Genomic DNA, 23,956 nt, shown 5'->3' on the forward strand with positions numbered 1-23,956 from the left:
ATTTTTTTTTGTTGTTTATTATTAGCAATGTTCTTCCGACGTCTGATTTCTTTTTAAAAAATGCGTTTCTAAAGTGTATAAACTTTTGGAATTGACTGTATAGCCAATACATCCTTAAAATGTTTCAGGTACGCTCGAAGTTTTTACTGTACGTTGCGACCAATGCAATCATTTTTTGCACCAATTTAACAGGCATTGTATTTTATCTTACAGACGGAACAAGTGATAGCGCCGAAGAAAAAATCGCCTGTGATGGAAGTTCTGAAAAGTTCGGTGATACTGACTCGACTGCTGGTCTGCTCGTTCTGCTGGTTGACGAACACGTTCGTTTATTACGGATTGTCGTTGAACTCCGTAGCCTTCGCCGGTGACAAATACGTTAATTTCATACTAGTCGCCGTCGTCGAGATCCCGGCCTACTTCTTGACCTGGTTCCTGACCGATTATATAGGCCGCAAGGCTACACTTTCCTCGTCTTTCCTACTGAGCGGCGTTTTCTGCTTGGCCATACAATTCGTACCGTCAGGTACACAATTCGGTTTCTCTTTCTTACCGTTTCAGTTACGGATTACAGAAATGAAGTACGTCCACAGGTACCCTGAGCTTCTTGCCGCTGGTTTTGTACATGGCAGGCAAGTGGTGCATCACGATGTCCTTTTCCACGGTTTACATTTACACCACGGAGCTGTTCCCAACGAGCCTGAGACACTCCCTCCTTGGAATCTGCAGCATGACCGGTCGCATGGGGTCAATATTGTCGCCGCAAACTCCACTTTTGGTAAGCCGGCCACCGCAAGAATGCGGAACGTCTAACCGCTTGTTGCTCGCCGTGATATCTTCGACACCGAGGTTCGCGCATTCCCCGCAAAAAAGGATTGTTTGTTCTCTTCGCAGGCACAAATCATGCCGGCGTTACCGTTGATCCTGTTCGGATGCATGGGTCTGTTCGCGGGCCTGCTGTCCTTGTTCTTCCCGGAAACGTTGGGAACGAAACTTCCGGACACGGTGTGGGAGGCAGAGAACATCGGGAAAGTGCAGACGAGGCAGGAGTCGCAGGATTCGCCGTCTTAAAGAGGCGAATATACACCGCGACGCGTTTCAAATTTGAAAGAGAGAAATGCGAGAGGAGACGGATAGGAGAAATGGCTCTTAAAAGTTGCATTGATGATTGTCGATTGAGAAACTTTTGAAAAACAGATAACGCTTTCAGATTCAACTACGAAATTGTTTATCAGAGGAAGCAAAGTGCCAGTGGACAATAACAGTAATCGTTTCTATTCCGCATAGTAAATGGATGAGGGACGCCTTCTGTTTATTCTCTCCATCTTTCTCTCTCTCTCTCTCTCTCTCTCTCGCGCACGCTGTCCATTTAATGAATTTTTAACGCGGCTAATTATCCCTTATTGCTGCCAGTTAAGGCTATCGTTGACGCGCCCGTGTTATCTGTCGTCTAGACGTCTACGTACAATAGATTACACACACACGCAGACGATCGCATGATGCTTCCTCCGTTTAGGCGGGAAAACATAATTACCTATACTCTGTACTCAGGTATTTACACAGTATTGCTGCATCATGTTCGTAAACGCGTATTAGTCGGTAATTATGTCTGGCATCGTTTCGTATTTCTGATTTAACAATTTAAGACTTAATTCTTCCGGGATGCATTATCCAGATGCATTATCCAGACAGAATTTAACGTAGTTTACTTTGCAAAAAATGACTGCAATTCTTGAAGTACATTGCGAAATCGTTTGGTCTTAAGAGGATCAAGACGCATAGAGCACCGTGCCATGATAGCACATCGTTTAGACTAGTTTAGACGAAGATAACAGCCATAATTTAATTCCACGCATATTTATATTACATTCACGCGACATTGTAACCGTGATAGACGGTTTCAGCAGTGGAAACACCGTCGCGTATAAATAGTACAATCGTTTCGTTCACGCACGGCCACGATGCTGTTTTAGGTAATAATTACAGAATAATTGTATTAAGAATGATGCTCGCGGCGATGGAAATCCTACTTTGTTTGCTTATTATAACTCTCAACATATTCCGGACGAGTATTATCATTTGCTGCCACCAAGTATTAACCGTAATGTCATGTAAATACATATAACGAAGGTTCCTCTCATCAACTTGAATAATCCCACGGCTGTACATACACGCGTGAAACATTGATGCCGCAGAGGGCTTCTTCCATCGCGCGAGAATCGCGATATTGACACTCGAATTGTAGCACAATCAAGTAATTTAGTGGAGCTAGTGATAAGAATATGCATACCTACGCTAGATACTCGTGTAACAGTTCAACTACGCATTTACGTGAGACACATAATTCTGATAGAACATGAACAGTTACGAATTGTTAATATCGATTTTCATCTCCCACCCGACTCTATCCCACTTTGCGCGGTAAAAAGATCGACAAGCTTATATGTAATGTGAGCCAAGAACATCGACGCTTGCGAATATCCTGAGACTCGGCTAAATGAAAGCACACTGTCATTATTTGGTTTCATTTGGAGGAAATGCAAGGCAAAGTTGGCTTTTGTGGAGCATAAAAGAGTTAGATACGACGAGACAGTTCAGCGACCAGGTATCAAAGGGCTAATGCCGTGTAACGCCGCTTCCATCCCCCGGAGAACATTTTAATGCGCACCGGGATTTAGATATTTCATTCTGACAAATTCGCGGTGCGCGCGTACGTTGCAACTCAAAGGAAAATTGAAGCGAGCTTGCCCGATGCAATAGGGCCTGGTGTGCATGCACCCACACACACGCCGCGGTACGTGTGCTTGCACGCCACGCAAGGTTGGTTATTTTATGTTTACAGATGACTCGACGGTTCGTAATAAATATTGTTGCCCGGTCCACAAATCTTCGCCGCCTCGCATTCGTCCCCGCTCCCTTTTTTCTTATTCATGAAACCGCGCGCGCCGGACGTCCTCCCCTTTTATGCACCCTGCCGCTCGTTGTCCGCCATCGTTCTCCCACATTATGAAAATCTCAATAACGCGCGACAGGATAAATGCGCGTACTTTACCTCGCTCTCCATTCGCCGACGTCGAATACGTCTCACGCGTTTTCCGAGTCTGTCGCTTCTCAAACGTATGCGTAACATTGAATTTATTGCAATATACGCCATTCTTGTGTGAACAATTATCTTTAATTTGTTCGCCGTCCAAATATAAGACCGAAGCACGGCGATGAAAAGGATGAACGCGACGTCGTTCATTAGCGCAGTCGAGCCAAGAACAAAACCGAGGAGACCATTGTACTATTTTATTAATATTCATAATTGAATTTCGTCGCCTGGACTATAAAACTTTCTAGATCGCGGCTACACGATCCTCTATTGCAAACGTACGTGATACTTTTTCAATGGATAAGTCATGAAAACGGAATTTAATTAATGCAATATACGGTGAATACTTTGGTTTCGATCTTTTGATTGTTCGAACCATACGAATCCAGAAGATACACAGGTCTGCGCGTCCCGTTTCCCACCTTTGTCTCGAATTAACTACATACCCGAAGGTCTCGTTTTACATCCACCGAGGTTCGTTTATCGATAGCAACAGGAAGAAAAACGAAGGAAGTCCGGTTACCAGACGCGAATAATCTCCCGTGGAAAAGGAAAAGGCTTGGGAATCGATAGGCTCGGAATCGTCGAGGCACATTCCCTTTGTTCGAGGATCCACGCTACTGCGTTGGTCTCTCGTTTGAGTTATATGCTGGTTCAGATACTGTTATCGATGTCGTTACCGGAAGAGAGGAGATATAAGGCCATCCCGTCGAATGGAACTCCTTCCTCTGGTTGTTCTTTCGATTTCACGTTTTCAAGTTCGTTGCTAAGCTCGATGTGTACGTACGCACGTAGCATGAATACAGAAATGCGTTTTATCGCAATGGAGTTTCCGAAGTCCCTCGAGATCTTTGGAATTTTGGTTGATCGCCAAGGTACGATAAATCCGCGTCACATTTTCACGTTGGTTTCGGGACCAACGTGGTAACGGTCAGTTCTCGGGAAAGCGTGTACAAGTATCGATTAAATTGATAGCAATTTCCCGCAGACGGTGCGGCGCCGACGGCGTGGCGCGGCGCGCGGGCCGATTCGTTGACACGAAAATATGATACGGATTTTATTAGCGCGTGAAATGAAAGCGATTTTGTTTCTCGCACGTTGGCACAGTTTTTTGGCAACGAGCTCGCGCGATTAACGTTGCGGACCGCGTATCGTTTCGCGTTGTTACACGGCGCGGAACAGCTGGCCCCGAAGAGTTCAATTTTTGTCCGCTCGCCGGAATGGGCGACGATTTAATGAAAACACGGGCCGCGACCGTTTTTCCCTGTACGGGGGAAAAAACGTTTTCCACCGAGAACAATTCCACCGTCACCTGCCAAACGCATGCCACGCTTCCGTTACAACCGGATAAGAAACGAGCTAACAATATCGCAGCAAATTGTTAAATAAAAAAACGTCCGTATCTTTCTCGAATGATATATTAAATAAATAATCAATTAATATATCACAGTGCAAAGTACAAACGATAAAGCAGTTGTGTCAAGGGGCCGAACGGAAGAACATGCGAAAAACACGGAGCTGTTCTGTTTTTGATTTATCGCCACGCATCGCAACGCGTTTAATGCTCTCGTTATCGGCTCGGTCGCTTATCAATCACGTTACCCGCGAATGATGCTCGCGCGACGTCATCCGTCGACCGCGCCGGAGGAGGTACACGGGACGGTGGAGAACTTCCTCTGACCGCGTTAAGGGAATCGGGGATATTGGGGCGTCGAGCAAATCAGCTTGCGCATCTAGATTTCAGATTCGTGACGCGGACGGTGACGCTGCGGAACGAAATGATTGGCGTATCGGTCGGCTCGGGGGACTGAATCCCATCATCGTTTCACGGCTAAACGGAACGTCGATTTTTCCTCTGGGACACGATCAAGCGGAAACGCAGTCGTAAAAATCACCGGGAACCAGACACATATACACATTAAGTATTAGGCACAAGCATTATCACCGCTGAGCAGCGAAGACTAGATTTTAATGGACCGATCAAGCGATTAACTTGGCCGGTGAATCGCGGAACACGTTACTTTCACGTTTTTCTGGAAACGATTTCGATACGCTCTGCTCTAATGAGTTTCCAGCGCGCGGTATACGCACGAGGAAAAACGATTGAAGCGCGGCCGACAGAAGCGACGAACAAGCTGCCACCACGGTTGCCTACAGTTTCCCCAAGGGTTTCCGAGACGAGGAATCCGTCCAAACGTGCAGCCACCGGACCATCGACAAATAAATTAGACGAAGCCGGGATTCTGGCTGTCCTAGGTTTCCATTAGGACCAGCTCCACCGAGACGGTATTAGTCCAGCTGTCTAGCTCGCTACGGCCCGCCATTCGTCTCGGCTGGAAGATGGTTGAAAGTAGCTAATTTCGAGCTCCATAGGTTGTACCAGAGATTCCTGGTGTTCAGGTATCATCGCGCGGCGTGCTTGCGTACATAGTTGTTTGACAAAAGAGCAGGATTTGCAAATTCTCGTCAGGGACATCAATTTTTACTCACGTAAATAATTATTTTATGAACACCTGAATATTAATTTTCATCCGTGTCAAATTCTTGGTACCGCGCAAATTTTTCATCGAAAGAATAAACTCTGTGATTTGACGGTCGGACGTGGATAGTTTGAAATGAAATCGCGCGAGCTAACGTGCACGGCTTGTCCATGTTCGCCAGCGCGGCAGTACTGTAATTAACAACACGTCAGTTCATTACGGGGTTACATAATGTCGATCTATCTTATTACTGGTCCCCGGTGTGGCGAAAATTTCGATGATATCCGCGTTACCGTCCCCCGTATCTATAATTTACTAAACGAACCGGCACGCGCGCGTCGCTATTAATATCGCCGGTCGGCGCGAAACATACGGTCTGGCAGTGTTTCCGGTTCCGGTTGCCACGCAGAATAATTAGCTAATGCAGCTTTTCACGGTCTGCGTTTGCATTAAAAGAACTGATTATCGAAACGATAACTTTGTCCAGGTACACGTGGACCAATGGAATCGAAATCTCGAATATACGTTCGTCAATCAAATTTTCGACGGTGGCCTGCATGATCCCCGCGTCCGCAAAACGGAACGCACCGATAAAAAGGGAGTTCGCGGTCTTTATATAGGAGGAAATCCCAGTGGCTCGTTTATCAGGCTTAGCATCGAGGATTCGTACAAATATGATAAGCCCGCTAAAGCGTTAAAGAAAGTTATCGTCCCCCTCGACGAAAACATAAATTCCGTTCGGTAATCCGCAATAGTGTGTCACCGTTGAGGGCGTGAAACTCGTCACCGGGTGGTGTCTGCGATCCGTCGATTTCGATTCAATTTATACAAGACGTGCATTTCCCGCGGGAGAGACAGAGACCCGAAAAGGTATCTAAAATCTACGTATTTCTGGTTAAACGACCAGCCAGCCAGCCGGCGAGAATAACGATGGAATAACGGAGCGTTTGTTATTGGACGAAATGTCAGCTCGTGCATTATTCAACGGGTGCGCCGAGCCCCGCCGCCGCGCCACGGCAGAGTATCGGTGTTGCTAATGCAATCGTGGATCTATGTACCTTCGTGGCCGAGTTACGGTTCCCAGGCGTTGTTGCTCTGGCTAATTGATACGCCGAAGTCGGACATTATATCGGACAGGTTATTGGCGTAATTTTGCGAAAATGGCAATCGGTTCCGTCCAGCGACTCTTCGTTTCATTTAAATCATCGACGAAGGATACGCGTTGTTCGCAATATACATATTTCTCGGAACCGTAGAACGTGAAATGAAAGGAAGCGCAACGAGTTTTAGCGAGGGAAATAAAACAGTTAGACAGTGGTGAAAGCGCAATCAAGTAGAATCTCGTTGGGAATTCGTTTTCGTTCGATAGGTGTTGGAGCAAAGAAACGGAACAGGTAGGGGGTAAAAAATAGTTGGAAATTCATTGAGAACCATTAAACATCCGTTCCGATATCGATGAAATTACTTAGAGAACTGATTTGCTTGCAGGATCGAATTAACGCGATCGGGTTCGAATACCGGAAACTTAACGGTGGATTTAATTAAATTTTCGACCGGGCTTGTACACGTCCGCCGCTTTTCGTTTGCACCGTGATTCCTGCTGATATCGATAAACGTTTCCGGCCTAGTTCGACGAGCTTCCGTAAATAATTACTATTTCCACGCCGAGATACGTCGGTGTATGTTTCAAGTATCGTTAAGAGGCCGGCTTAACTAATTACGAACGGGAAGAGGAGGGCCGCGTGCGCAGCCTCTTAACGTGTCGAAAGACTACGAGAGACTAACAAACTTTCTGGCTGTTCACGGCTTTCATGTGGCTCACGTCCCGCCCCGTTGCACTTTACGAGTGCGGTAATTGGGTCATCGCGACGGCATCCGGAGGATTACCCTTCGCTGCGTTCAATTCCGGACTTTCGTTAAGTAGACATCATGCTAATGAGCAGCTCCGATATTGCATGTGACCCACGGAGATTGCCTTACCTCGCCAGACGAGCTTCTCCACGTTCTCGATGATGCCCGCCACCTTAACTGTCGCCGTCCAAAACTTTTTGTAGATCCTTGTTCTCACTTACTTAACGCTAACAACTCCCGCGAATATAAAGAGGCAACAAGTTTCCGTTCAGTTCTTCGGCGGTACTACTTCCTTAAGAGTGATCATTTATTATTGAAATGATCTCTTGTGGCTGACAAACCGTACGAGTCTTCGAATTGGGAGTCGAGTCGCGTTGTTAAAAATCTGATTCAGATGAAAGATCGGACCATGATCTCCCTCCGTTCTCGAAAGGGAGACCATGGTCCTCGCGTTTAAACGGGCAATCCGAAAAATGGCATCATAAATAAGCTAAACGCTGTTCATTTCATTCCTCCGTAGAGGAATCGTCCCGTCGCATTGTGAGCGGCACACGTATCGCCAATTATAGAGCGGTCTGTACACGTGCGCGCACACGCTAGGGTAGCGGAAACGTTAAAAGGGGGTTGGTCTGGTTCGCCTCGTGTAATTTGTCTGCGTTACGTTACGTGGAACCACCACCGGGATTCTCTTTCCCCCTGCTTCTGTCGGTAATATAAAAACAGTGCAATCTTTTTCTCTGGGCATAGCGTGGCGTCGCGACGCCGCGCCACGAGAAATTCGTATTCCTAACGTGACACGTCGGATTACGGGATTTATCGGCGGGTCCGCGTCGGCAACCCTCAAATGGAACGTCTCCCTCGAACATTGGCCAGAGCCCCTCTATTTCTTAACAGTATATTTATTTCTATGGAACATCTCTTTAATAAATCTTAGTTTTGTCAATTTTATCGTGATTAAGAATAAATACTTGGTTTTTTACTGTCTTGTTACGAGCAAAGGGATGCTTGAAACTATGTACTCCTAATTATTCGGCCTGGGAACCTGAACGATAACGAACCGAAGTACCTAAGGTAATCCTCTTCCTTCCTTGTATTTCCCTCCTATATATAAGGCGAATACACTACCAGCTCGGGGTCCCTGTTAAATGTAACGAAAACTTACAACTGAAAAGCGGGAGGAAAACTTCGAGCTCGCTTTATTTCGTTCCACCCGCATGGCCCCTCGACTTTCTGCTAATATCAAACTCTACCTATTTAACTGGCAATTATACAAAGTATGAGAATTATCGTTCAGGTACTCTTTTAACGAGTTATCGGGATCGAAACGAGGTGAACCAATTTAACGGCGACTCGATGAATTGTTATTCGAGTAGTCTGTACTAGTTTATTCACTCCACTATGTTCGCAATCAACAAGTTTTTATTGTTCAGAAACATTCGATGTATTTTACGTTCATAGGATACGAAAGATGTATTGTATATCGTAAAGTGTGTTTGTGTATTGCTGTTGAAGCCCCAGAAACTCGTAGAAATAGTATACTGAATAAGAGCACGATTATGCTTCTATCCTTTCATAACTGACCCGGATTTTCAACACATTCTAACCACGGAGTGTCGCGAAATTCGTTAAGCTTTAACGATGGGCAAGTGGATCACGGCACATTCTCCTTAACGATCCTCGAAACGGATCGCGTCGGATGATTTGCGTCATCCGTTCGTATTTTTCGCGACGCTACGATGGCTCTTCCCTTTTATTTCTCGGGTCTCCTTTGTGCCGGCTTGGCCCGGTTCTCGCGATTATTTTCCGCTTCCCCTTCGAATAATAGACGAAGGATTTGACGCGTGATTGCCGGAAAGAATCCGGGATCGTTACCGCGAGGCGGATTCTCGGTCAACGTTTTCGGATCCGAATGACCCCGACGGTGTCAACGAAGTACTTCCGTCGAAACTCGAGAAATCTATCTGCCCCGGATCGGTTCGATCTCCAAGTTCGACCGGGAATAAGCTGGATCGAGGTAATCTCGTTGCCGTTACCGGAGTTGCTACGCGGGACGTGATTCACCCGGAAATGCTACTTTGCTTCTTCGTCTCCTTAAGCGCAAAGGGAACGGCTAACTTTCGGATACATGCCTTACGTACGATTTACTTTATCGGGAACTCTGTCACTTTACATACATTCTCAGATGGAAACGCAATCGGGCTCGCAATAATACTTTTCTGTATTGTCTGATCTTATTCAATTTTCCACGTATTTCGCGGGAACCGCAAGTTTAAAACGGTGAACCACAAATTGGTCGGAACCCGCGAGTGCCGCCGGTAAATTTGGTTTCGAGCGTAATTCCATTTTCAGTGTCGGAACGGTTCCGATTGGTTCTGGATTTGGCTCTGACTCTCGTAACGTTGCCGTTGTCGGACCGGTAATCACCTTGACACGCAAGCGCGAAACGGGCTACTAATTAGTCAGCTTCGGCCGTGTCTTGATGATATGTGCGCAATTATTTATGCAAATCAAATCCAGTTCGGCCGATCCGTTTTATATCGTAGCCCGCGAGCCGGGGGACATTAGTTAGCGCGGGACCCCCCCCCCTCGATAGCTAAAGCATTTCGAGAATCGATCGCGGCGCGGGACACGCGAGGGGTGTAACGGTGGAAAGTAGGGTTGGATCAAAGCGCTGCAAATGAGGAGGTTAACGGCCTTCGGCTAGTTACGTCTATCTGTATGCCTTCCTGTACACGTACATAACTACATATGTACGTATAGCTCACCCGACTGACCGCATCGCCTCGTTAATATTAAGCATAAGGTCAATAATGTGAGCATTAAATGGAGCGGACGTCGCTTTGATGCGGTCACTTTCCTCCACCCGAAGAAAACTCCAAGAGTTCCGGGTATTCCCTTCGATTATTACTACTTACTACTACTGATACATCGATCAGTGCACACATTCATCATTCTTCTTGTTGAACCCTGACTTTGAATGTGTACGGCTTGAACGTGATTTCCAATAGGTTTATATGGAGTAGAAGATTGAAAAAGTCCAATTTGAAAAGAGCAACCCTTTGAGCAAGAGTTTCATATTTTCGGTTCGTGGAATCGTTCAATTGGACAGCCGCGTTTCGATGAAACTTGCTTCCGTTTTGATTATTCGTATCTGTGAATCATCGTGAAAGTATCATCGACGAGGGAAATCCGTGCGATTCGTCGGGAAATCTCGACCGCGCAAAGGGAATACACGCGATAAATCGATTAGGCTTAATCCGAAGTTATCGACCTGCATCGCGGGTTTATCTGTATCGATTTTAGGATGCATCAGAGTGTGACCGAACATGGGGATGTGTGTGGGTATAAATAATGCGTGCACATTAACAATCGGTAATAATATATGAGTCTCCGAAAGCCACATATGGGAGGGGGAAAGGCCGCAAATATTAATGATCGGTCCCCAATGAACTAGGAATACGTAATGCCCATTTGCATGACACCCCCGCCTCGGCGACCTTAGTTAATCATTCGCACGACCCGATGTTTGCCGAATCGGCGTTGCTTACACACGGGGTTCAACAAATCTGTAGTACGAGTTGTCGATAGATCAATCATCGCTTCCATAAGTTATGAAATTATTAAGAAAATTTCATATTAACCAAATTCGATGATTCCCGACGCCAAAAAAATTTCACTGCTTTCTAAGTAATTGGATACGTGCAACGAATTTCAATTTTTGTATTGCGTCTCGTTTACTTTGATTTGAATTTGATTACATTTCGTTTAAAAAATAAAATAAATGGTAAAGCGTCGCGTTGGTGGCACGTCACGTTCACTGCTACCTACTTTTACCCGAATGATCGTTCGCAACGGGAAAAATATTTCCGTTGCGAACGATCCTCTGCCGCTTCGTTATTCTTTATTAAATATTAATTTCGTACTAATTCGAGAAATGAAAGTCGCGTTTACGGAACGCGACTAAAAATATCGTTTGCGGACGAAAACCACCCCTGTGTTTCAACCCTCTGTCCGTATTCGCGATTGTTCGTCTCAACCGTGCCGCGACAGATCGACAAAGCCCACCATGACGCATAAAGCGTCATTGTTTTGCTGCGACGCGACGAAAACATCAATTAAATTTTCGCGTGGCCGACGACAAACGTGAACAATTTTGACGTCCTCTTTTGGTAAATGTGTGATTTTCAGCACGTTTTGAACGGATTTTATTCCTCCTTAAAGCGCGTGTAAACGCGGCAGTCGGCGAGATTGAAATCGGACCGTCGAGTGAATAAAAATGGCAACGATAATGGACAATGATGTATCCGCGCGGGGTTCGAACTCCTGGATGGAGTGTAGCGTTTTCGAAAAACGAGATGATACGAGGACCCCCGACAAACAACACGCGAGAAGAGGGTGACAAAACAAAAAAAGTTGACAATGGTCGGAGAACGGAAACAAGATCGAACGTTTACGCAATTGATAGGTTTTCGAAAACAAATTCGATAACGCGATCGCGTAGCGCGCGTGAAGTGGCGTCGTCGTGCGCCTGGCCTGGCCGTGGCGTAATGGCCATCGAGAAGCTGGCGCGAGGTAAAAGTAATCACGCGCTTTTCAATTACCCACTCGTAACGACAAAGGGAATAAAGGTGAAAAATGTTTACGAACAAAAAGCGCCATCGAAAAACACGCGGACGGGTACAGTTCCCCATGGAAAAAATTCATAAACGTTTGACTTTGACAATTTGTCTCGCGGACCAACCACTGCTCCGTCGACGCATTCCGTGGAACGCAACCTCCGTAAGTTTAGAATTTTAATTGGCTCCGCGATCATTCAATTAATTTTGTCCTCGCTTTTACGCGATGCTGGCTTCCCGCGCGATATTTTTATTCAACAGGAATTTTTAAAGATCAAGGATCGTTTGATTAATCCCGGAAGGACGCTAGGAAATCTCGCTACGTATAATTACAATATAATTTCATTGAATAGAACGAATATCCTTTCATGCGGAAGCAACCCTTACGTTTTTTGATTATTGCTTGTAAAAGCTGAATGCATCTTTCCGCCGAGGAGATCTATAGCTGTATCTCTATAGATGTCGAGAGGCCTTTTGGCGAAACTTTTTTAAGCAACTTCGAAATTAGCTCGGCCAAAGGCCATCGAACCGAGAGTCTGCGCACGAATTCCAGCCGGAGACTCGTAATTATTAACTCCGCGGACGTAATCTCCGCGTCGCCGTACAGAGGAAAACAATGCTGAGGTAGGTAGAGCTCCGCTCTAGAGTGAGGGTGGAAAACACGGCCAGGCCGGACGATCAAAAGAACAAGCCGGGAAACGGAGGAACCGTAGTTAAGTAAATCTTTTAGCTCTCGGGGAACCGCAAGAATTTCTCCGGTCAGGGCCGAGGGAGCCACAATTTTCTCCGCGGAGAAAGAAAGTGTGGGAGGAGAAGGAGGAGAATAGAACTGAAAATAAAAGAAATTCGCCGTGGTTATTCGAAGAAAGGTGCCGTAGGTTGGCTAGAACAGACCGGACCGGTTCAAGACGGCGACTTTAGCCTTGCGAGCCACACTTTTCTGCTCTCATTCCGTTGAGACGCGACGATTTACGTAGGACAATTTTCGCGTTAGCTTTAACGGCGACGGCCAAAGGTGGTCCCGAGGCGGGAAGAATAGTCGGTTGCGAGGAAAAGTTGCGTAAAACGAGGCGCGCGGAGTTCGCTTCCCAATGGCCGTTCGTGGAAACCTCGAGCTTTTGATGTGGTCGCTCGAATGGGACTCCTTCCTCTTCTCTCCACCATATGAACGCGTCACTCGCATGCAACTCTCGTTTCCTATGCCCGCGAGAGAGTTTATATCAGAATGAAATCTCATTCCCATTTGACAGTCTCTGGCATTATTGCAATCGACGCAGATTTACAATATATAATTCATCGCTCGAATTCCCAATCATTTTTGACAAAGCGTATGTACATTTGAAAACATTGCGATATCATAATTTATATTTGCACACGTGAACGAGAGAAAGAAAATAAATAATGGAAACTATGTTTTAATTGGTAACGACGAATCGATGCGCGATCTGTATCTGCTACCATGGTACATCGTAGCACACGCGTTCAACCTCTGAACGTGCAACGGAATATCGTTTGCCTGGGAAGCCGCGGAGATATCGAATTCCCGCAGAAATAATATGAGCCAGGGCAAGCCGAGGTCCGCGTTGTTATTGAATTATAAACTCGATTTTCCTGCACGCCACGCTCAATACGTATCGCGCCCAAAATAACAAGATAACGAAAAGAACAACTACCTACATATTATTACTACCAGCAACGTTCAGGCTTTGCTGCTCGAATAAATCTTTGCATTCGAATCTTTGTTTTCCGTTCGTTCATTCCATATAAACATTATTCACGTGTGATGAGGATGTAACAACACAGTCTGGCTTACTAATTTCGTAGGTAATTTCGACAGTTAGTTACGGTAGACATAGAACGGAGAGTGGGATTAATGCAACAATCTACTCGATTAGCTGGACTTTGTCGAACTAAATGAGGAGTATAAATATTTAATGGTGGGCTCACTCTAAAAGATTACAAATCCACGGTTACAAACAAGTATCAAACCGCGTGATCAAACGATTCTACCGCAAATGAAACTTTTCGGGAGACGTTAAAAATAATAGGGAAAGTTTCCGCCGTTCGAGATAGCAGCAGCAGGAAACGCGGCGCGGAAATGGTCAGGACCGTGGATAAAAACGTGACGAGAGAAACGAGAAACGCATTCGACTCTTGGATACGGTACGTTCCGGGTTCCGGGCTATTAGCTATCGAAAAAGGAGTCGTTTATAATAAAATGCCATAAACCAACCCCAAGGGGGATGCTGAAATGACGTTGCAATTGGTCCGGTGGCGGAAGTCAACCTGTCCAGGGGGTCCCCCGGTTTCGCACAATGACCGACGAAGCGGAGGGGCGATTTCCAGGCCCGGTGACACAGGTATAATAATTCGACGTCGGTTAAGTGGTCACAGATGGCCGAATATGTACCCAGGCACCTACCACCCCGACGCTGTTACCGCCAGAAATGATTCACGCTGCGGAGAAGGTTTGACCGACTTAATTAGGCGGAACCATTTGATGCGGGGGCGATAATTATTTCCGGCGAGGTATAGGAAGGGCGCAATCATCGTCATTTTTTTTGCCACCTAGGCATGGGAACACGCAGTCTCTTTTATCGAAGGTAAATGTCGAATGAAACATACGTTTCTGAATAATATGCAAATGTATATGCGTGATTACTATTAATTACGCTGTTTGGGGAAACGATAGGGCTCGCGTTATGTAAATTATCGATGATCATTATTGGCCAGGATTTTATTGTAAATACGTAATAATGCGCTTTATTCGAAACGAGAACCTATCAACGCATATTTCCTGAAAATCCGTACAGTACAGGCGCGCCGATGATAATTCCAAAGAGTATAAGCTTGCTATAACTCGGGTATCGATCAATTAAACGCGGCCCGCGACACTTAAATATTCCCGTCTACCTTTAATTGGTCCACTACATTTCCGTTAATGAGAATTTAATAGTCGATGGAACCCGCGGCTGACTTTACAGCGGTTTCAACGATGTACTAACGAGAGAAGAGCGTTCCCAGTAGCCGCATTAAATCGGAAGTCAGAATTTTTTTCAGCAAGTTGCGGGAAAAGAAACCAACGAATACGAGTCGGAGGAAAATTGGTGAAAAACCAAGAACGCCTTGCTCCGGTAATTCCGTGGAGCGTCAAATAAATATTTATAAATTCGTGGCTCTCGAATGAATTTCGCACAACCAGCTAAGGGAAGTGCTCCTGGTTATAAGAAGTACCGCGTTACGCCTCTGACAAAATAAATGTACTTCGTTAATACGCGACGAAGATCGCTAATAGTCGTGTTAAAAAAGATATTCGATCGATGCCTGATTCAGATTGCACCATCGAGCAAGGAACGGAAAGTGGCTCTCAGGGTTCCCCGTTTTCGACGATAATAACCGTGTAAAAGCGACGCAACTGACCGACCCACGTTTTATTTCCACTTATCACGTTATCTCCTTTCCCATTACACGTTCTTTCCGCGCCGCGTCCCTATTGTTATTGTCGCTACTTAACACCGCTCCAGTCTCTCGCAGCTTACCCTGCTTCCGCTATTTTGCCTCGCAGTTGCTTCCCGACCCGGCTGATACTGCGCTCTTATTGGTCACGAAATTCGATGTCGTTCGTGCTCAATTGCGTGCACCCTTTTATTCGTTAATCCCCCACTCTTCCTCTGCTGCCTGCCAGATCGATCCGGAGTTTTTAACAGCTTCCGCCCGAACAATTTTCGTTCTTCTGCGTTTTCACATTTTTCACCAAAATACTTCACAGATATTCTACTTTTCTTTCAATCTGACCTAATAAGTATCCGCGAATACAGGAACCGAATCACAACTAGACGACTTTACGAGATTAATTTCCCGTATAAACGTTCCTATTATCCATCGTTAAATGGCAAAAATTAGTGGGACCATTGGATCGTATGAAATCGCATGAACGTCAGTAAAATGGGGTAACTGTAGTAGAAATTTTGGAGCGTCATCCAGATTGAAGCCGGGGCTACTCGAGGGGACAGTTTTGTACGCGACAACCCTCTAGCATCTTCCCTAGTTATTCGTCAGCGATTCACATCGGTAAATTGCGGCGATTCGTTCTGCACATGTGTCCAGATCCGATGTCCCCTGTACCGTGAAAGCTACTTAACGCGATGATCGATATCCTTCCGATTCAATCCGCGGAACGCGATATATCATAGCGAGGATTCGCCACGCGCGAAGAAGTTAATCTGTCACGAGATGGGAATCCGTCCCTGATACATGCGCGTGCACGTATCTCCGCGGTAGCGCGGTGGTTAGAATTTAGAATGGAAATCTAGAACGCTTGTTTTCTCGAACGCAGATCGTGAATTTTTCAACAGAAACGGGGAACTAATTAACGAGCTGGAAACTCCCGCGGAAACTACCTTCGAAGACAATGAATAAATTACTAACTGGAAGATAGAGTTTTCGGTTTGAATACCGCGGTCTCGCGTTTTCGGCGGACGGAATAGTGGTTGATCTCAACGAGAATCAACCGCGATCAAAGTGAACGTGACCGCGGCGAGTTGGAGCAGCGCGGAAAAGAAATCGCGTCGTATCACAGTGCGTAACGTCGCGGCTGCCTGAAAATAATTCACGTCCCGCGGGGGCCCTTCGCTAAAATTACCAGTCTGGCCTAGGTATTAAACTTGTTAAGATATTTAGAGCCCTATGGAGATTCGTCGTGAATAACGACGTACGGCAACGAGCGAAAGACTGCATAAAACTTGAAGCCGTCGCCGTGGTAGTTGAACTTCGTACCCACCGCGGATTTTCCTGCCCTGTCACTTAGGAAACGATAAAACGTTAGAGGAAATGATTTCCGTTAATAAATTCTCATTCCCATCGACGTTAGTGGTACGTTAGGATGGCACAGCTCGTCGGTACACTTGCCAGGATTTAGGTTACGAGTTTGAACAAATGGTATGCAAACGATGCACGCGGTGGGACTTGCTACCGAATGTCTTCAGCTGTTCGAAATGGAACATTCTCTGCGAAACTTGTACGGATCTAAACTTCTCGAGTCGTTAAGAGGATTCTCGCTAGAAGCAAGGAAGAAATTGTCATAACGCGAGCACATTCGAGATCCGAATTGTTCTTTGAAGAATGAACGATTATTAATTAACGGTGAATTCAACTGTGGTCCGCGAGGCGTTGAAAAGACTTTGTTTTTTCTTAGGAACGAACGATATTTCTCGGCAGAGGAGCGATGGGCGAACGAGACGCGCGCGTCAAGGCGATTCAACCGGAAAATAAAGAGCATTTGTTCGATGTTCACCGTGACACGCGGCGAGGGTGAGGAGCTACGACATCGCAAAGGAAAACAGGTTGTTACGCGAAAACATCGCGGGTGGAAAAACAGAAAAGGAACAGAGGAATCTGATATGCATACGACGTGAAATAATAGGACTTAACCCGTCCGAAGTACACGCAAACGTTATTATTTTTTTAGAGAACATTACCATCGCCCGTAGCAACGATTAAATGCCGCGAGGATAAACTACGGTTAAAAGTAGCAGAGAGATTTTCCGCTTTCGCGGTTTCTAACAATTTTCCGCGAAACGAAACGGAATACACGCGAATACGAGGAACGGCTCGAGCCTGGGGAGTTTGTATTCGATTCCCATCAACTCTAGTCTTTCTCCGATTGTTTTGTTATCGCAACATCGGAGTTTTTCGTTATTGGAACATTGGGAAACCAGATGAGGGGAAAAACGGAATTGAATAATTTAATAACACGTGGATAACGACGAGTACAAAAAGACCCTCTGTCGCAGCAAAGAAAGCGAAGCAGTGCTTCTTTTTACCCTTCGCTTTTTATGTTCTCTATTCTTTTCTTTCCCCCAGCGATCTGAACCTCCCCGCCTACGAGAGGTTCCGTTTAAGACAATAAGAATCGAGTGAAACAAATTGAAAACTATAATAGCACACATTGCGTCGATATTGAATATTTTTATATTAAATTCTGTATGAGGAAATCTGCAAGCCGATTGTCCAAGTTAAAAATCTTATATAACATAGGGAGACGCGGGCATTCTTGGTAGGGGTTGAAAGGGAGAGAGCATATGGGTGTCAGGTCGTGCGGGTCGCGCAGGTAAGCGGTAAGTTTCTAACGAGAAGCATTAGCGGAGTGGACGAGGCGACATCAAATATGTAGATAGCGCTACGGGGAATTTCTCCGGAGAACAAAGTTGCTACAACGAAGCCCGGGACTCGGAAATAGAAGGAGTTGAATCTGAAGAGCCCAGCCGCAGCGCGGAGGAGAGAACGCGAGAGGGTCTTGCCTCGCATCCTTGGAAGGCAGCTCGCGGCGTCAGACTCCCTTGTGGTGCGTTTCCAACCCTCCGTACGTCGGGATAATAATGGGAAAGGCTGTGTGTGCCGAGCTACCAACCCCCCCCTGCGCCGAACCACGAATTAAGTCTGCGGAAACGCTGCCGCGTCTGGAATTGATTAACCTTCGCAGTTCACGTGCGTCCTGCGCGAGGCAGCTCGATGCCGGCAATCTCGAGAGGATGATGGATTTCATGATCGTTTTGGTACTTTAATCGTCAGCATACCTCCCAATCAGACGTATATCCGAAAACTCGTATTAAGAGATCTCGGAAAAAAGAAAAGTATTTTTATTTCGTACGATGATGTGACAATTTTTTCGTTAATTAACTGAATGTTAACCGCGACGTCTATGAGTGGACTTACAATCAGCCTCGAACATTGCATCGCATTACGCGGTATTACTAACTGGGGAATCGTCTAATCCAAAGTTGCCGGGTCCAGATAGCGGAATTAGTTAATATGTAAAGCAGCCGGGGTTGGAAATTCCAGAAATTCCGTGTCGCTCAGAGAGTCTCGCTTTTCGTTCAAGCCAGTGTGCCCCTTTCTCGCCTGCCTTTTCTCTCTAATTTTGTTTGCATTTCAAAGTGATTCCCGTTTCCGAAAGCGACGACGAGTCCGTTAAAAATGAAACCTGATTATCCGACCAAACGTTATACCCGAGTATTTAACCTCGCATTAAAGCCAAGTTTGCCTAATGTTTTCGGAGTCTCGATACACTTTTAACACCACTAAAGTATTTGCTTTAGAAATTGCAAACGAAATTTGTATCGATTGCCGATCGTTTTGCAATTAACTTTCGAAAAAGCGCACAGGCCTGTGGAATAAAAGATGGGATGAATGAGATGAGAAGGGAAGAAATGCCAAGTGGCTGGTAGCACGTGGTGAATCAAACTAAGCGTAACGTTTCGGGGTTGCACGAGGGCTAAAGTATAACGAGAGCAAAGCTACGCGGCGGAAAGGGCAGAAAGGGCAGGAACGGAGGGAAGCTGAATGAGGGGCCGATACACAGGAATCGTTGAAGTATGGGAGGTAGAAAAGGGATGCTCCACTTCGTAACATTCCCCTCATGACTTGGCGGTGGCGGGGGATGAAAACAGGAATATACGGAACCGAAAAGACGACGGTGTCGGGGCTGAAGTTTCGGTGTCGTCAACGGGTGAATTGCGAGAACGAAACTCAACGCCACGCCTCCCCTTATCCGAATGGAATTTGTCAATGATTTCCTAAGACTTGACAATAAAATTGTATTAGACTGAGAACGATCATTCATTCCCTTCTGGTGATTTATTTCGTGAAACAGTGGTAGATACTTCAGTTTTTTTTTTCTCAGCACTGGAACCCAATTAAGATTACAGACAGTTAGGTCGAAGGAATTTTTCCTGAGATCGTATCCGAGCGAGCTCGGCATGAAGTTCCGAGACATTCACTTTACGGCTGACCCGTGTTTCTGCATAATTTCAGAGAGCGAGCCGAGAGCAAAGAATATTTAATTTATGTAACGTGAAAAATTATCGAACTTGATGCAACGTAAAAAGAAATTGTGTTTTAGTTTCATAAGAATGAAACGAATAATTAGTAGATAGCGAGGAAATGTTCTTGGTTCTTAAGTTTCGAAGGCGTGAAGTGTTTATGCAAGCTTTCCTTCAAGCTATTATTTTTTCTAATTAAATGTCTGAGCGTGTGACGGGGTAAAAGCTTTCTTTGCGATATAATCGCTTTGAGAATGTTTCCTAGTTATCACTAGCGGCCTTTCGTTTTTCTGGGCAGAGCAATTTTAATTAGTAGCTAGCCATCTTTAAGTCCATGCAACCGACCGAGCCATTAATTTTTCTCTCCTCTTTAACCTTTCGTACTCGACAAACAAGCGGTTTTTCCATCGACTCTCTTAGTCCCTTTTCTCGACCGGCTTATTTGCGAAGTCAATCCCGTATAATTTATTAGTTAGATTCAAGACTCAGGCGCGGATGTGGGAAGAAGAGGAGGTACGGTTAATGATCGGTGAGTAATATTTTTTCCATCATTTTTGGCATGTTCTCTCATCCTCTCCTTGACAAAAAACACCGCTCTCCCTTGCAAGGAAGATCGATTCGAGTATTCCATACAATCCTTTACATCCGCAGACGGTAAACTACTTTCGACTCTTTTTTGCCCGAGTTTGTAAGAAGAAGAAGAAGAAGAAGAAGAAGAAGAAGAAGAAGAACAGACTCGAGCGGCGAAGTTTGGGAAGCTGCATTCAAACCGCAGAATATAGTATATACTTATATCCCCCTCGCTCCCTTTGGCATCGGGGAAACTAACGAGAGGGCATTTCTTGGCTTAAAGAAGTTTATTTTCTTAATACCGCGACGGCCGTGCATCGGTCTTCCGGTTAGAGTCGCAGACCCCGCGGTATTCAGAAGCTTCATTAGGAGAACCGAGCATTCAGAGGCCATTTGATTCCACCTCGCCCGGTGAACTCGCGTGACCCCCCGGCCATTCGAAAGGTTTAAGAGTATCGGCGTACTTCTTTTTTTACAGTTCCTTCTTTTCAGTTTGCCAGGAGGTTCGAACTTTCTCGAGGTAATTCCATGGCGGTATAAAAAGTATTTTAAATCCTGTCGTTACATTATTTCCTGGTAGAGCGGTATTCAAACCCGGTAGATTCTATAAACTCGAATGGCAGCAAGCGTTAATGTATCGAGACTGCATGCTTATCGTTCCGACACGCGCCATCTTTTCGAGATGGCAGCTTCCTGGCATATTTATCCTGCAGGAGGATCTAGAAGGCGACGGGACTGGAACACCATGTACCCGAGTGATCCTTGTAGCAAATGAAATTAAGTCGGGTCGTGTGTAACTCGGATAGACATTCGCTCCGTATGGAGTCGGCGAGGGAGTTGTGCACGGAATGAAAGTAGAAAGATTAAAACGGCCAGCAGCGGCTGCGGGTTAATGAGACGGCCCGGACGGTTGTTTCGCAGAGCCGGCAGTGTCACCGATATAGCCGGCTCGCGACACGCATCGATGAAATCAATACCGACACCAAATAACGATCGGCCGTAGCCTTGCCTCAAATAATTCGTCTCCGGTCTTTCCCACGTAGCCAATAAACTGGCAATTAGTGAAATTCGTTTCGACGTCACTCACCGAGAACGGGTAAAAAATCGTTTCGTGCTCGCGTTGTACGATTGACAAAGGAAATTGGCGAACGTTTCGTTCGGGCCTATAATTGCACGAGGAGAATTGAAGAAATGTATGTTCCAAGTCATTCAGATTTGGAAAAGTGTAATTACTTAAAATCTCTTTTGCGGAGATTATTTGAACGTGAGGCTCGCGTCGCGGTACACATTTTTCAAGAGACACGTGCACGCTGGTGAAACGCGGGCACAAAATTGGGGAGCAAAATATTAGCTCTCGTTGCAACGTTTGTTAGAGCGAAGACACTCGTAAAGGAGAATGGTCAACGGTGGCAGCGGGGCTGATTACGGCTATATTAGTATTTGCAATTAAGCATGTAGACGCGCACGCGGAGACGCGATGATTTTATTAGAGTAGGGCTCGGGCTTGTTTTATTAAGCTGTCCTTGCGAAACGTAGGTAACGTAACCGGCGGGAAATATACACGCGTGTACCGCAATTTTAGACATCTGGCGGTGGTAATAACTTAAGCGGCATAGCTTATGATAACTGAATTATGTAGCTACAAAACTTCGTGCGCGGTGCACGCAAAGCCTCTGTATAATTCAGGGATTGCGTGCAATTTGTAGGCATTTTCTGGGACCGCTGCTAGACTTGCGGTTTTCATACCGGTTTTCAGGCAACACTTTTATACGCGAATCAAGTCGATTCAAATGCAGAAATCCTCGAGGCTCTTGAGTCGATCGAAGTGGTCGTCGTTCGGACAGCGTTATACTATTGACTGATGAATTCTTAATTTGACGGGTTCCGGTAAAGGGCAAAGGTAAACGGTGAGCTCGAGCGATACTAGTAGCGATTACCCACCGTTATTTGTCGGTTTGTAGGATATATGTTTCCGATGGCGCGCACAAAGTGGCTTCTAAGCCGTTTGCCAAGAGTTCCTTTGACGTTTCTTGTTACCACGGTCCCGGTTCGCACAAGCTGCGACCGCCCTCAGACCAGTCGTCTACGGCTCTAGACGTTCTAGCTAAAACCGAGATTCAACCGTCGTCGTCGTCGTCGTCGTCGTCGTCGTCTTTCTGCTCTCCCAGAAATGGTTACGGGGATCCTTGTGCGCGCATAAACTCTAGCCACCTCCGACGCGTGTATGTGTGCCGAGCAATGTGTATACAAGTTGTTCCCGCGTTACTAATGTATCCGTTGAGTACACTGTTAATATTTAAGCGCGAGTCCGGATACCGATGTATGTACGTTGGCTCCTTCGATTCGCGGAGCGAAACCCTTCGAACCTCCCTTCCAGACTACTACGTCCGTGTGTTGCTCAATACCAGGTGTGTTCCGCGCCAGAAACGCTAACTGTATCCGGTAATTTCGGAAATTTCGATACGACATTTGAGATTAATTAATCACGCCGCGTTCGCCCGCGAGCAGAGGCCGCCTGATTGCGTCACCACCGCCACCGTCGTCGTCACCCTCTATAGTCTGCGCTCTATAGATACATCGGCTACAGGCTATATTAATCTGCGAAACGCCTTCCCGCCGGGAATTCACGTTTCCGGTTTGAGAAGCTAAAGAAACGGGAGCTTTGCGGCTGGGATATGTGTCAGTTTGCCGTAGAAGGTGGATTGGTTTCGGAGGTAGCTTCGGAGGGATCGAGTTACGGAATTGATGGAGTTTCGATGCTGTTCGGGGTCAGTTGATTCGATTAACGCGACAGGTGCGAGTTAGGGGTGACGTTTCGGGGAAGGATTTTATCTTTTATCGTAACACGTGGCCCGACAAGAAAATACGCCTATCTCAAATACTCCGCGGTTTGTCGTGTGGATATAGGTGCCTACTCGAGGGAAAATAATCGAGGACATAAGTGCAATCCAATAACGACCTTTCTTAGATCGTTTCTCGTTAAGGACCGATCGTTTGGTTACTCGATTTGTCGCATGAAACGGGTCGTGCGTTGCGAAAACGAGGAAGGGAGCCGTTTCGATGGAACGGCGGGGCAGCGAGTCGAAAGGGCGAATTAATTAGGAAATTCAGTGGTTCATAATTTACGATCGGACAGGACTCGAACGGTAAAAGGGTCTTCGAGTTCTCCTCGAGTGTTCTATTGAGCCACCGCCGCGGCCACTACTCCTCAAACACTTCAACTTGCAAGAGGTAATACTCCGTAATTGGACTATCATAATGGGATACTCACTACTCGATCGGGTAGTCTGAAACCATTCCCAAATTAAGATACTTCCATCACAGTATAAGAAAAGACAATAGGTTGTTCACTGTGTCAAAAAGTGTACAAATAATTGATTCTTGCGTATGACAAGAACGTACAATCAACAACATGACCGCTTAGTTGAATGTACCCCTTGGAAAAATCTCGGAAAAATAAAAAAAACTTTTTTCTTGAAATATCGACAATTTTTAATTAAAAATAGTGCACTTTTCTTCAAATTT

At 45.8% G+C, this 23,956-nt stretch overlaps 2 protein-coding genes across 11 annotated transcripts in view; one reads left to right on the plus strand and one right to left on the minus strand.

The window, feature by feature from the left end:
* Nucleotides 1–2,880, plus strand: part of LOC108622923 (solute carrier family 22 member 21) — a 14,057-nt gene extending 11,177 nt beyond the window's left edge. For all 5 annotated transcript variants that reach the window (XM_018021064.2, XM_026811853.1, XM_026811854.1 and 2 more), the window contains 3 exons: nt 214–526; nt 594–778; nt 895–2,880. In XM_018021064.2, the coding sequence (XP_017876553.1) occupies nt 214–526; nt 594–778; nt 895–1,071 (675 nt within the window). In that variant the 3' untranslated portion in view covers nt 1,072–2,880. The remainder of the gene's footprint in view (nt 1–213; nt 527–593; nt 779–894) is intronic.
* The window catches only part of LOC108622924 (zinc finger C4H2 domain-containing protein), a 161,500-nt gene that overhangs the window by 14,132 nt on the left and 123,412 nt on the right, over nt 1–23,956 (minus strand). The window lies entirely within an intron of this gene.

This window comes from Ceratina calcarata, unplaced genomic scaffold (genome assembly GCF_001652005.2).
Source record: "Ceratina calcarata isolate Rehan_Ccalc_2016 unplaced genomic scaffold, ASM165200v1 scaffold25, whole genome shotgun sequence".
NCBI lineage: Eukaryota > Metazoa > Arthropoda > Insecta > Hymenoptera > Apidae > Ceratina > Ceratina calcarata.